General features: G+C 37.4%; 1 protein-coding gene across 1 annotated transcript in view; it reads right to left on the reverse strand.

Moving 5' to 3' along the window:
* The window catches only part of Galc (galactosylceramidase), a 64,764-nt gene that overhangs the window by 46,225 nt on the left and 2,547 nt on the right, over positions 1-15,992 (reverse strand). The window contains exons 2-7 of the mRNA XM_029569876.1: positions 14,060-14,128; positions 13,763-13,826; positions 10,232-10,345; positions 7,554-7,693; positions 6,573-6,611; positions 2,344-2,474 (exon numbers count right to left, since the gene is read on the reverse strand). Coding sequence (XP_029425736.1) covers positions 2,344-2,474; positions 6,573-6,611; positions 7,554-7,693; positions 10,232-10,345; positions 13,763-13,826; positions 14,060-14,128 — 557 coding nt within the window. The remainder of the gene's footprint in view (positions 1-2,343; positions 2,475-6,572; positions 6,612-7,553; positions 7,694-10,231; positions 10,346-13,762; positions 13,827-14,059; positions 14,129-15,992) is intronic.

Genomic DNA, 15,992 nt, shown 5'->3' on the forward strand with positions numbered 1-15,992 from the left:
AGGAGCCCAGCGCACACAGGCCCATATAAGATGGGATCTGCTTTATTTGCCCTTTGTGTTAAGTTTCTAAGTGTGCAGCTGAGGGAAATGCTACTCCCCTCCACAAGATGGATTTAATAAGGTGCCATCTTATTAAATTTTTAAATAGGCAAAATTTGTGTATGGTGTTGTTAAAGGTCAGATTAGTGGTTATAATTTCAGGTAACTGAGTAGAAAGATTTCCAAGGGAAACTTTTCTGGGTACTTATAATTTTCTGAGTGGTGGTTCCACATATATGTTTATTTTATGGTAATTCTTTAGGCTATAAATCTGTGATGTAGGCATGAACTACCACAAAGAGAGCTTACCTAGCATGAATAAGACTCACCCAGGTTCAGTTTGATCCTCAGCACCACCATTTTAAAAAAGAAGAACAGCATATTAGTAAAGCAGCTCCCCAGTTTTAACATTACTGAAGTTTTGGGCTGGATGACTTTTTACATAGGAGAGCTGACCTGTGTGTCCAGGAATGTTTAGAAACATTTCTGGCATCCACCCCTCAGATGCAAATAGCACCTCTTTACCTACCTAAGATAATTACAAGTATCTCCAGACATTGCCAAATGTTTCCTAGGAGATAAAATTATCCCCAGCTGAGAACCAATGGTATAATCTATGATTCAGAATGATTGTAATCAGCAGAAACAAAAACAAGCATTGCTAAATAAGAGACACCTCCATAAACAAGAACCAAAAAATAAAAAAATCCCACAGCAATAGAATTCCCAATACTAGATACATCATACAGATCATTCAATAACCAAAGACGTTAGCTGTAACATAGAGAACACAAACATCAGTTACATCAAAAGATGTAAACGAGAGGCTTCCTGCTCTCCCAACGGGTCTAAGTTATGTTCCCAGCACCCAAGTCTATCAATTCACAATCACCTCTAACTCCAGCTCCAGGGGATCCAATATCCACTTCTGGTCTCCCTCACATACATAGCATATACTCAAACAGACACACATGCACACACACACACACACACACACACACACACACACACAGCATATACACAAAAAGACACACACGCACACACACACACACACACACACACACACACACACACACACACACACACATAAATAAATCTTTAAAAAGAAAAGAAATACAAAGATGTTTCAGGGCATCATTAAAAAGCAAAATTTAGCTTACTGCAAGAACTGTGTCTAAATACAATGATCTTGAATGGAAAGGAATAAAAGACAAATAGAAATGAAAGCAGGGGGTCTCTTAACTAGATGAAAAGCAGGATTCAGTCCAAGAAAGAGTAAATGAGGCACAGGATGACATTTTCTATTCACAATAGTCACAAATCGTGAGGAAAGAAACAGTTATCATCTACGCACCAAAGAGAAGAGCAGAAACTCTCATACAGCCCAAACTGCTAAGACTGAGGAGAGGCAGAATCTAGTTAGTAGCTCCCCACAGCTCACGTGACAATATCATTAGAATATAATTAGTACACAAAACATTTAAATAATACCTCCAATAAGGGAAATGTTATATACCAAACTCCGTATCATAACAGAAAATATATCCTAGGTCAAAAAAGAAGTTCTTCAGAAAAAACAATTTAAATAATAAATTTGCCGTTAAATGACCACAATAATAAAATGTTAAATTAATGACAAAAGAGACTATGAGATAAAGATATAGCTCAGAGGACAATAATTGCACTATAACACCTGTATGAGTAATCCAACACCCAGATCTTTGTGAGTTCAAGGCCAGCCTAGTCTACACAGTGAGTTCCAGGCCAGCTGGGGTTACAGGGAGAGCCTATCTTAAAAAGACCAAAAAAACAATAACAACAACAACACCAAAAAAAAAAAAAAATACTGCTGAGCCTAATTCGGTTAGGACCTAGAGAGCTGTACAGCAGAAATGGATTGAGGAACAGGGTCATAGATACATGACAAGGTATAGTGATTACACCAAGTCATTTAGGTAAGTAGGAACTTCAAGTCACAGTAAATCTCAGACTGGAACTAATTTTACAGTATTGCCTTGGTAATTTTTAAAATTAAATAACTAACATCCCTTTTAATGTAAATAAAGCCCTGTTTTATTAAGATGTTTTCTTTTTAAAGTCACCAATAAATTTGTTATAGAAAGGTCCTCAAACTAATACATCTCAAAGAAAAAAGAATGAGCTGTCAACTACACCTGTTTTAGTGTACTAAACACTTTCAGGGGCTGTGCTCAAATGGGGAAGAGGAGGCAAGAGGAAAGGCACAGTCAACGCCCAGATCAGGCAACCAGAAGCTGCTAGTTCTCAAAGTAAATCATGCCTTACCCTATAACATCAACTGCCTTCCAGAGTTCACGGTCCAGCAGCATGGAAGAAGAAATTGGTTCCCAGAGATTATCACTTGCTATGATTTTCACTCGCTGGAGACCTTGATAATCCAGCATCTTTCTTAAGACCTTTGGAGACATAAACAGAACACAGGAGGGTTTACAAAGTGAGTTTTTAGTTATTGGAATACCAAAATAACTAGAGTATTTACCAAAGATGTTGCATTCTGGATGATAGTTCCCACAGGGCGTTAAAATGTAGAAGAGCTTTCTTCATGAGTTTAAAATTATGTCAAACAACAGAAATTAGGGAATATGAGGGGAAGAATAAAACCCTAATCAAATGGTATATAACAATGGCTATTACTTTGGTATGCTTTCTTCCTAGAATTTTCCTATGTAGACATAAAAACAAAATTGGGATATTATTCATACTATGTGATAAAATACTTCAACCTGTTAAGTATTTCTTACTGTCTTTAACTATTCCACCATTATTCAAATGATCACAGTTCTTAAAAGTCTATGTGTCATTCTTAAGTGGAAATAAAAACTATCCCACTCTTGCTCTCCTGTCTTTCTTACAAACAGGACAGGAAATAAAATCTACAGCACTTGGGAGAAGAGGCAGGCCGATATCTCTGAGTTCGAGGCCAGCCTGATCTCCACAGAGAGTCCAGGCCAGCTGGGGCTACAGGGAGACCCTGTCTCAAAAAGACCATTAAAAAAAATCTACTTGTAGGATCACTTGCTTACTAGAATACTATCAAAGCACAAGTAAATGCCTTCACTGGCACTTGGACCATCTGTGAGTCCTCAGGACTATAAAGGCAGCAGGAGATGCAGCCCTTAGCCTTAAGTGGCAAACACTCACCAGATCACCAAAACTATCAGGACAAACTAGAAAAATGAAAATAATTGATTATTTATATGTAAAATGGGGCAGAAAAAAAAATATCCGCAGGCAGGAACAGATTCCACACAAAAATAGGAAACTGGTAATTCGCCGGTAAGATTTAAAACTCTCAGACACATAAATAGCAGGTGCTAAATAATATCAATCGAATCAATTAAGATAAGCAAAAGTGAAGAATTTCACAAGCTTTTTGTTTTACATTGTAATTTTTTCTGACAGGAAATTTCCAATTAATGTTTTCTTTTAAGGAAACAAATAATAAAATATCTAATTAAACGATAGTATACTTTATAATGGATGGTTTCTTAAAACTGGTACATTATTATATATGGTAGTATTTTAGAAAATGTAATGAGAGTTACAGTGGCAACCCAAATCCATCTTTCAAGGACTCTCACTTGAGTCCAAGGGTACCCTGGAGGCAAGATAAACAGACCCCCTTAGTTATGCTAAGACCAACTGGCAACACCATTTGGATTAGGAAATCAATTTTTTGTTTGATTACTCTCAAATTTTTTCTTATTCTTTCCGAAAGAGAATAGCTTAGTCAAACTTGTATTTATTTATCATTCTCTATATATCTAATTTTTCTAAACTTACTCCCAATTAATATTGTATATACTATTTTATGTAGTATACTTGAAAAAAATTTCAAAATGTACATGCTCTGTAAGCTGCGATTTATAAGTCAATTTCCATCTCAAAGCCAATGTGATTATAGCATTGTTTTAAAAGCTTTGTCATATTTTCAAATGCCACTTTTGTTGTGTAACCCTTCCCTTCCAAGAAGTACCTACATCTCATCTATTTGTCTATTTTTAAAAAGTGAAAGGGATGATGGGCTAGAATGTCCAGGCTTACACGTCCACTTCTATCTAACACCCTCGGATCCTAGAAGGGAGTTTCCAGACACAATTTCAAAACCCTTCTGCCAAATCACCATAAAACAGAGTAACTCAGAAATATAATTACATAGCAAAAAACAAGTCTCTTCACCTTTCAGCTTTGACTTCTTTCAATACTATGCTCCTGCCATAGTGACTTGGGGAGCTCCTAGTCACCTATTCTTGAAGATTACATCTACACATAAACACCTTTAACATATTTCCCTATCCAACCCAGGGAGACATTCCATCTCTTCTGGTACTTTCTGAGAGCCCAGTATTTGCATCATTCTGTTAGAAAAAATGATGAATCATATTTCATCTCTGTCCCTTGCTATGCTGAATAGTGTCAATTGTCAACATACATGGGAAGAGGAAATCTCAACTGGGGAATTTCCTCTATCGGATTGGCCTATGGGCATGTCTGTTAGGCATTTTCTTGATAGTTGAGTGATGTGGGAGTACCAGATCCACTGTGGGTGGTGCCACCCCTCAGCAGGTAGTCCTGAGTTGTATAAGAAAGCAGGCTGAGCACAGGCCAGAGGAGAAAGCCAGTAAGCAGCATCCTCTGTGGTCTGTGCTTCAGTTTCTGCCTCCAAAGTCCTGCCATGAGATCCTACCCTGGTTCCACTCCATGATGAATTATAAGCTATAAGGTGAAATAAACCCTTTCCTCTCCAAGTCGCTTTTGGTTAGTGTTTTATCAAAGCAACAGAAAGTATCTACACTTGTCCAGACTCCTTTGGGGCATAAACAGTATTTCCTTTCCCAGCATTCCAAACAAACACATCTGATGCACTAGGTGTTGAGTGAATACTTTCTGACTAAATAAGCAAAAGAAATTCACTGAAAATTATCTGCTTAATAGCGTAAACACTCAATTTAAAGAAAATAATTGTAAAAATTTGAACAAAATATAATCACTAAACATTTCTTGGAGAAAAGTACCATAAAATAAGACAAATAGAAAAGTACGTGTTGGACCCCCAGACTGGGGTACCCAACGTTCACGGGAGGTCACACCCCAAATCTCAGTCCTCAAATCAGGAGATGCAACAAGCATGAGGATTTATTACATCTGCAGATTGGCGTCCATAAAGAGAAGCCGCAAATCAGCCTACAAGCTTCTTTTTAAAGACAAAAACTACAAGCGGCGGCTATGTGCCAAGCAGAGGTAGGGGGGGATTTCTGGGATGACTTCCAGCTTAGGCAGAGAGCATGAAAAAGGTCAGCTCAGCTTGTTCTTAGCAGTAAGAATTATTTTTCATTTTTACTTCCTTGTACAGTTTTTCTCAGGCCTGGGGGATTTTAGTTTAAATCCATCATTTGGGGGGACTTGGGTCCATCATACGCTAGTGACAAGCTTAACCTGAAAAGCAAAACTGTCAGGTTTTTTCCAGTGGCAGGCACTGCTATTTTCAGTTTTCTAGTTCCTAAAAGGTGGCAGTAACAGTTATTACCTCAGGGGGGGATTTGAAAGAATTAAACCGACATAGCAAAAGCAGTATCAAAAATATGATTTACAAATACTAATTGCAAAGAGAAATGTTACATAACATACTCTATCCTGGTGAGCTTAAACTCTCTACTAGTACAGCCTAGGGTCCGGTGAGAAGGGACTCTCAATTGAAGGACTGTTAAGACCAGACTGGCCTCTTGGCATGTCTGTGAGCTATGGTCTTGATTGCTAATACCCAGTCCACTATGGGTAGCACTGTCCCTAGGCAGGTGGTCCTGGGCTATAAAAGAAAGCTAGCTAAGCATAAGCCTAAGAGCAAAGCGGCAAACAGCATTCCTCCTGGTTTCTACTTCAAACTCCTGCTTGCACTCCTGTCCTGACTCAACAGACTAGAACGCACAACAACAATATAATGGGGCTTCAAGGAAGCAAACCGAAAAGCATAACAAAGAGTAAAGCTAAGTTTCTTGAATCTTTAAGATTATGTAATGGTTACTAGAATTATAAAATTAATCCTTTTTTCTTTGGTACTGAGGATGGAAACTAGGCTACACATAAGCATGCATCTCACCCTGAGCTTCACTCTACTCCCAACACTAATGAATTTTCTTTTGAGACAGTATCTCCCTGTGGCCCCAGTTGGCCTAGAACTTGCTATGTAGACCACGCTGACCTCAATCTCACAGAGTTCCATCAGTCTCTGGCTCCCAAGTGCTGTGATTAAAGGCGTGTGCCACCACACCCAGCAATTAATGGATTTTAAAATAAGAACATTCAACCCAACTCTTCAGATAAAGGCAATTCTGGGCCTACAAAGAATTACATACATTTGCTTTAATATCAGGAACATAAACATCAAAATTCTAATTTTATGTCACAACCAACAAAACTCCATGATGATTCTACTATCAATTTCCTCCTAATTTCAATGTGAAGTATAAGAAGATAGATGTTAAAGTTGTACAGACCTTGATATAATTGGCATCAAACGGCCTTTCATTCCAAATCTGCAAAACAAGAACTGAAATTGTCTGAACTGAAAGTTGTTTTTTATTTAAGAAAAAAAAAATTATTTTATGCATAGAAATACAATTTACACATTAAACAGCACTGTAATAGCATTATTTTATATCGTTTTAAACAAAAGAAAGCATGGAAAAATTTCAAGTTACAAAGCCAATTTAACAAACAAATTACTTTTTTTTAAACTGACTTTTGCAAATTTCATATACTACATCTTGCTCATATTTCGAACCTTCCCCTATCTGCACTGGCTCCCTCCCCATACTCACCCCCCAACAGATTTTATGCATTCTGTCATATAGGTTAAGGCCTATCCAGCAAAGAAAAATCAGTTTTTCTAAATGGTTCAATGAGAAAAATGTACTCAGTGGCTAGTCATGTCTAATTCCCATTCCACTAATGGCCAATGGATTTTTTTAAAAATTCCAACTTTCACAATCACTTCCTCAAAGGGTAACACATTGGATTCTCATAAAATGCAGAAATGGTTCTTGCTACTTCAATACAAAGAAAGTTAAATTCACCTATCCACCATGGAAAAAAGAAAAAGTGTGTTGTTGTTTCTTAAAACTAAAAAAATTTCCCCTTTTCTTTTGAATAAAACTATAGCAAGCTGGGTGTGGTAGTTCAAGCCTTTAATCCCATCATTCTGGAGACAGGGGCAGGCAGATCTCTATGAGATCAAGGCCAGCCTGGTCTACATAGAGAGTTCCAGGCCAGCTGGGGCTACAGAGACACCCTGTCCCAACAAACAAACAACAAAAAATTATATCATAGCATTCTATTGAGTGCTATTCAACAAGCAAATTTTGTTCTATATGAACTGAAGAATGATTATTAAGTTTTAAATGGATCAAAAAAGAATTAAAAAACCTAAAATTATACAAATATCCAAATATTAATCATATTTTCAATATATTACTAACCCCAATATAGTCAATGTCCAGATTATGATAATGTTTGGCGCCCATAATCCACCTTATAACATAATAGGCAGTCAGCTGAAGATTCACGTAAGGCCAGCTGAACCCTTTGCCCAGCCATCCAGGGAATGACCATGGCAACCCTGTGAGGAGAACAGAGGAAAAGGAGTGTGAAGCAGTGATAGCTACTGGAAACAAAGCCAACAAACCCAAGCCCATTCAGGAAGGAGAGGGGCAATGTATAGATGGCTAAATGGGAAGACTGCACCACATGCTCATGTTTGAATCCTTTCTACTCTAGAGACACTATGATTTCTTATTGATTCTTAGAACCAGGCCCTATAACTCCATATGTTCTTTCAAGAAAATGAAATAAGAACAAACAAATCCCTCTCTCAACACACTATTAGAAATATACATTTGAACATCTATATTCTTGATTGGGCTGTTCAAGATTCAATTCCTATTCTCTGAGGTCAAAGCAGAATCATGAAAGACTTATGCTAAACTATCCTTATAAGGCAAGTGTAACACAAATTTCTCATTTACAAGGACATCTTATAATTTAAGGTTAGATCAGGCATTCAAGATTAGCAGACCTAAATTAGTCCTTTAATAAATATGTCAGTGGCTCATATGGAAATACTCCTGTGTTACATGAACTACGTCAAGTAAGTCTTGTATTCTTCCAGTAACTCTTTTCACTCTTAAGCCTTTTTTACTTAACATATGAAAAGAAAACCACTAGCTATAATTCTCATTCTTACTTCAACTGTAACATGTTAAAATAAGCTTAATAGTTAATAGTCAAGCTTTCTCTTAAATTCATTATCAATGTAGTTCATTGCTGAAAAATCAAACTCAAAATGACAAAATGACCTTTTATTTTCTAAACTAATTTCATTACAGAAGAAGTATGACAGTGAATTAATGGAACATTTGAAAAGAATGTAATACTAAATACCGTGAAGGCCCATGTGTGTAAGTCTTCGTTGAGATGTGGTTTAACATGACAGACTGTCTACGTTTAAATGAGGGTTTTCTACATTTAAATTGAAGACAGCTCAGTGAGGAGGGGAGCATGTGCTCAATTCAAGCTTCTTCCTACTCAAAGCACTTCTGGAATCACTCACAAAAGTCCATTTGAAAGAACACACTTTTCACAGTTTTCATTTAGAAAATATTACTCTTTTACTTTGACTACTGAGAGAATTATTTTTAAATAACTCAGCAAAGCATTTAAAACTGGTCATTATTACAGCATGCGCAAGTCCCATGCAAGCTCAAACCAGACAAAATCCCAGCATAGACATGGGGAAATGGTTATGAAACCCCAACCCAACTTAAGGAAATTTTGGCAACCCAAATTTCTGCTGTGGGAGTGGGTAGAGACAACGTCTTTCAAGGATGGGACTCTTGAGTGGTTAACCAGGCTCCAGCAGACGGACCCACACTGAAGGACACTTGGGGACACAAATTAGGCTTTATGGTCTCGTTCCATATATAATAGAGTACATTAATTCAAGCAGGGTGTGATAAGGGGAGGTGCACATATGGGAGGGAATCTAAATAGCATCAAATTATAGTGTATGAAAATTGCAAAATTTCAATTAAAATTTTTCATTAAATAAAATAAAATAGGCCATTAATTTTACTTACCTTAGTCTGATGTGAGCCTGTTCCAAAATAGCAAATTCATTTCAAATGATAAAATAATCCTACCACTCTGGCTTTTTAAAATAGTTCATATTGCTACAGAACTATACAACTGAATATAGTCCAGCTTGAGCAATTATCCACTGATTCTGCTACTACGACAGAAGCTAATGTGGACAGGAATTGGAGAGTGGACTCCACAGTATCCATGGTCTCTAGAACATGACCTCAGTGTCACAGAGGTTCAAAAATAACAAGGCAGTCCTGATGAACCAAACCTGTAACACTATATAATCCTAGCACCTGGGAGACAGAGGCAAGAAGAAAATGAGTTAGAGGCCAGCCTGGGCTACCTTGTTGCAGAAAAAAAATAAAAATGGGGGGGTGGGGCAGCTGGAGAGATGGCTCAGTGGTTAAGAGCACTGACTGCTCTTGCAGAAGATCCAGGTTCAATTCCCAGCACCCACACGGCAGCTAACAACCACCCATTCATAACTCCAATTCCAGGAAATCCAATGACCTCTTCTGACCTCTAAGAGCACTGCAGGAATACGGATGCACCTACCTACATGCAGCCAATACACTCATATACATAAAATAAAAATAAATTGAAGAAAAAAATTAGGGGTTGAAGAGAAGGCCCAGTGGTTATTGCAAAGAACCAGTTCCCAGCACCCACACAGTCAATCACGTCCACCTCCAGGGAATCCGACACCCTCTTCTGCAGGTAATGCATTCATATGCACAAACCCAGACACACAAATCAACACACATTTAGTAAAATAAAAAAAAATTTAAGAAATATTTAAGTAGAATAAAAGTATAAAGTACTATAATGTATAAGTATAAAGATTAACATAACAGACACAGACAATAAAAGATCACTCTTGGCATATGTTTCATAGCTGATATGCCAGGCAACATCAAAAACTCTAGTATTTCAGTGTTAAAAGAGACTCTAGCAGCACGGGTCCAAATTTAAAAGGAGGTAAGAGACTGCTAAGCACTGCAAACTTCATTCTCACCTATAAGTCTGATATCAGGGTTCCTCTTCTTAGCTTCTTTCATTAACCACCATTCATAGCCTCGGAAATAATTCTCATCTAGTTCATAGTGCATGTGGGAGGGCTCAGTGCCATCTGAATTGGGAAAGAGCAAAAGGAAAGAAATGGCCTATGAATGGCACTTTCTAGAATCACTTCAGTGCACACACACACACACACACACACACACACACACACACACAGCTTCCTGAAAGTATTCTTCTAGTATTCTAGTTCCAAACCTGAAGTTGAGCAAGTAAGAATTATATAAGTAGGTGGTGATCAAACATATCATTTCACACTTTTTCATAGTCTTAAATACTGTAAAATTCTTAATAAAAATCACAATGCTATAATAAAAGCTGTATTAAGAGAACTGCTATCCCCTTATATTACTGAAAAAATCCTAGGACTTGTTCTGCTGGGCTTTTGACCTCTTTGATTTGCAAATTCCATGTCCAACTTCAAGTTCACCTCAACTTTCAGTCTCAGCTTGGGATGTAAATCCCTGTAATCCTGAGCCCCAATTTTTATACCCCACACAATATAATACTTCAGTCTTGAGAAAAGGAACAATGAACACAATACCTACCATGCAAGGGGCAAAATGCGAGTGAGGTAGGTCAGTCGCCTGTCACATATATAACTTTATAGCATATATACCTACATACCTGCAATACCAAAAGTCAGTGCTAGCCCGTGCCTAGCAGAGGTAACAGAAAGTTCACCAGTGGGTAACTGAGCTCAAGTCCCTGTGTGCTCTCATGCTTCACAGATGTGTGTCCTTGGTAAGTAGGGCCTTCCAAGAACAAGGACTCTGGTCCGTTTCCTCTTCACAGTAAATATCAGAGTCCATAAGAACTGTCTTTATGTTTCTTTACCTCTAACTGAGCTCTGGCATACGCATCAGGCCAACCACGATCACTTCTGTCTAAAAGGTCTGACAGTAAAACACATGTCCTCTTGCAATAACTTGAGAAAAGCTTCTGGTGTGCGGTTTTGAGGTTGTTTTGGTTTCCATATTTTCTTTGAACATGAATTAAACTTTACTACTGAAGGAGGGCCCAGTAACTGACCTCACTCCCATTTGCCCTCTCTGACTTCACTTAGCCACATTAACATTTTTCCTTCTGAGTTCTCCAATATCACTTACTCCTGCAGCTATCTTGGATTCTGATCCACAAACATCTTCATGACAGTGCACTGAAACTACCCCCAAACAACAGTGAACCTCCCACAGCAGGTTAGAAGGGAAACCAAGCTACCCCCTTGGTTGGGCAAGCATCACAAGCCCTGGGGATGATGACTTCCCAGAAGCACTGCAGAACCAGCTTTGAGATAATGAAAAACCAGACCACAGCCTGGCCAAGATTATGTGCTCTGCCAACTGGGCAAAAACTTAGGTTGCCAAACCCCAGATTCTTGCCTTTGTTCCCCTTTTCAAAGTCCTTATCAGCCCTTCAAAGATAAGTCTTGGATCACTAGACCTTTTTCTGTTCCTTCAGGGTGGCCTAGATGATAAAGAGTCTCTTTCCTGTCCTTCACCACCACCTTGTGTCTCTGATTGGCACATTGGTATTGGTGGTCAAATTAGTCTGTTACGCTGAAAACTAGGGCTTTGGTCCTAAACTCTAATAATAATACCATACTTGATGTATGCTAAAAAAAATTACTTCGAAATCACTGGTAGGAAGACAAATGGAAGATATTATCAAGTTAATTACAGTGGAAGTGAACCAAATGATAAGTTGTGCCTAATCACTGAGAGAAGGACTTTATCCTCTTCCTGAAAACAAGACATCTAAAACTGTTTCTTGATAGCATCACACACAGCCAATCAAACTATGGCTATCTAGTCATATCTAGCCATTTAAAATAGATATGTTTATTAAAAGACAAAGCTATTTCTAAAATACAGATATCTTATCACATATTTTAAGTATTTATTTAATAACCACATAATTAGAAGAAGCATTTCATGACAACAGCATTGACATATTCAATAACAATTTCCAGAGCTAAGATGCATCTGTTTCAAAATTGGCTGTAAATTTTTAGGTTTACAGTTGAATTAATACTGTTATACAATATTGTACTCAGTATAAACCCTTTAAGACATAAAATTATATTATTAACCTTTTAAAAAGATCTCCATTTCATTATTAAAATACACAGTTTCATACAGAAAAATCCATTTTTAATGCAATTGACACTAAGATGTTTGCACATGCGTTTCTAATCTCTATATATCTGATTATTACTAGTCATAGTCGGTTACTTTCTGAGCTCCTTGGCATCTGAGCATGGATATAAAGTCATCAGGTAGATTTTAATGGTAATGTTTTTCACATTTACTAATTATTAAGGAACAAATTTTTATACTTTGAAGAATTATTTTTTTAATTTTTTAAAATTTAATAACCACATGATTATTCCCAAATGGCACCCTCCCATAGCCTACCTCCCCCCACTAGAGCCCTTATACTCTGTCATCCCTGCTACTGTCTGCTGTGTTGTCGGCACCCGGCACCCCAAGCCGTTCCCCATTACTTGTCCATCTGGTGAATCTAGTCAGCCTATCTAGAGGTCTTTGTTTTAGGAGGGTCAGCTGTTCCTCATCTTAACATATTCAATAACAATTTCCAGAGCAAAGATGCATCTCTCAACAGTGGCTATAAATTTTCTAGGTTTGTTGTTGAATCAATATAGTTATACGATATTGAGCTCAGTATAAGCCCTGTAAGATATAAAATTGAATGAGTTTTTAACCCTCAAAAAAGATCTCCATTTCATTCTAAAATATACTGTTTCTTACAAAAAGACTCATTGTTTTTGCTACTAACACTGAGTTGTTGGCGCATGGTCTCTAATCTGTATGTATCTAATTATTACTAGTCATAATCGTTTGTACTTGGATCCTTAGCGCCTATGTATGTCTATAAAGTCATCGGATAGATTTCAATGGTAATGTTCATCACCTCTACTAATTAACATTATGTAAACTTTTATGATATTTTTATAGTTAATAACACCTTACAAAGTCTATACATAATTAAAATCTTTCAACTTTTCCATAAAATTCCAAATGTACCTATATTCTGTCTAGCATAGACTGGATTTTTTCACTAACAATTATTTCAAATATGCAGTCTAAACACTGTTTTGAAAAATTAATATTTGACAATTTTTAGAAAGAATTACAAGTAGAAAAGAAACTGGGCCAGAAGATAGCTCAGCAGGTAAAGGAGTCCTGGGACCCATATGGCAGAAGGAAAGAACCAAACCAACTCCTTCAAGTTGTCCTCTGACCTCCACATGCATGTGCTCATACACATACATACACACATTCCCCCTCTTCCTCTCTCACTCTCAAATAAATAAAAATGTAAGAAAAGAAATGTGAGGAACAATCTAATGACAACAATCAACCTCGAGTTAAAATTTCTTATTTTCCATATGTTTAAGTGTAGATTAAAATATTGGGGGAAAATCCTATTTCCCAAATGCTCCTACCTGTTGTTTGCCCATCACCACCTATTTCGACTTTTAGAATATGCAAAGAGGCACCAAAGTTTGGCTGTGGAAAAAAGTAACAGTGTTACCACCAGGCTTCATCATGTAAAAACAATCATTAGTAACTGCCTTTGTTTCACAGATGAAAAAGAAAGCAGAACTTCAAAGAGCAGCTGACTCCAAAAGTAACCTGCCAGTTTAAAGAACTATTATCATAAACTTGATAAATTCCATGCTTGAAATTCACCGTATACTTTCTAAAACATCACAGGTCCATTAGTAATTATTTTTTATTACCTTAAAGAGGTAATCCAGTATTTCGGAACGATAGGGTTCTGGGTAATTTACTAAAAGTCGGGAGGTTGCCTGGAAAAAAAGAAAAAAAAAGGTTTAAAAACTGTAAATAAAACAAATCAAATCATCAACATCTATCCAAGTGTTCATACATACATACTACTTGGTATTTGGCCACTTCTTGGGTAAATGGAGTTGTGCAGAGTCATTTCTCTTTCTGTGGGTCTGGCAAGTCTATAATCACTGGGCAAACAAACCTATTGTTTTTCTAATGGCTAACAGGTTTTCCTCTCTGGTATCAGGGTTGGCTGGGAGATAAGCTTGTAAAGGAAGGCTGTGATGGTTAATACTGTTAACTTGACAGGATCTAGAATTACTTGCGAGTCAAACTCCTGGGCATGTGAGTGAGAGAGTTTGTAGATTGGGTTAACTGAGGTAGGAAGACCTCTCCTAAATATGGGTGGTACCATTCTGGGGCGGAAGTCCTAGACTGAATAAAAAAAAGAAGTGACCGAGCACCAGCATTCACCCCTCTCTGCTTCCTGACTGCAGACACAGTGTGACCAGCTGCCTCATCCTTTGAGGACTATATCCTCACACTGGGATCTGAAATAAATCTTTCCTTCCTTAAACTGCCTGCGCTGGGTATTTCATCATACCAACAAGAAAAGTAACTAAAACAAACATTTATTTTCATTTTTATTAAATTTCATGAGTATAAATTTTTATTTCATTTTTATTCATTTTCAAGATCACAAATTTACCTAGCAATGAAATATTCTATCTTAAGACCATTTATCAAGGGGCTAGAATAAGTGGGATGAATCTCTGATGATTCTACCCATCAGGAATATATTATAAGCAGTCTCACTTGGGAGTCTTTGCTTTGATAAATGCAAACTTTAATCTTTTTTTAAACTATGCATTGGACCTCAATTCTTTCCTTCAAGAAGGCAAGAACCAAGAAGAAACCTACACCTGGTAACTATCATAGACAAGGGAAATAAAAGAGATAGGTTTTCAGCATGAAACGCTGGTGTTGAATTGCCAACTTACCAAGTATACAAGGGTAAGACACTTGACTTTTATGGGGCTCAACCTTCCAGTCCACACTCTCAAACACAGTACATTCTGGTTGGTGTTCCAATTTACTTTCTCCACCTAGAATCTTCCTAGTCTCTGTCTCTAAGGCACAGACCTGTCTCTAAGCCACAGACCCATCTCATTTAGTTCAACAAATCCAAACAGCACTTTTACCAAATCTGTGCCTTCTGTATTGTGTAACTTACTAAAGAACAGCATCTGCCTAAGCCCTAAATCTGATGTCATCCTTTCATCAAACTTCTCATTTATATGCAGTCACCAAGGGGTCTTTAATGATTCTCAAAACAATTGCCTACTGTTTGACCCTGCTGGATTAATTAAGCTTGGCTGTCTTCACTCATGTGAATACGGATAACGGTCTCAGGACTCTGCATCTGCCTCCCTGTATTGTACGCTCCACACTACTTACTAGATTAATAGTTCCCAAACAAAAGTGTTATCTTGACAACACTGACAAAAACTTTCCTTTCTAAGAGCTTTCAAACTAAAATTCAGATTTCTCAGTTTTACGCCCAGATCTGGTAAAAGAAAGGAGCCAGGAGCTCCTCCCATCCCAGGTGACCCCTAGGAACAGATCCTCAAATGACCTTAAGTGTAAAAATAAATTGATTTATTTGGGCCAACTGTGTGGTCTTAGACACCCAAAAGTATAACCAAAGAGTAAAGTCATCAGTATACTTCTTTCAGAGTTCAAGGGATTACACGTCCCAGACATTAGGCTTAAGTCTATATAAAAAGTTATTTAGATAATTATTTCTCATTGATGATTTTGTTCCTAACCAGAAAGTGCTGCTCAGATTAAGACTTCAAATCTTGGTCTCTAATACTATAG

This window comes from Nannospalax galili, unplaced genomic scaffold, assembly GCF_000622305.1.
Source record: "Nannospalax galili isolate Female #2095 unplaced genomic scaffold, S.galili_v1.0 scaffold402, whole genome shotgun sequence".
NCBI classification, from domain to species: Eukaryota; Metazoa; Chordata; class Mammalia; order Rodentia; family Spalacidae; genus Nannospalax; species Nannospalax galili.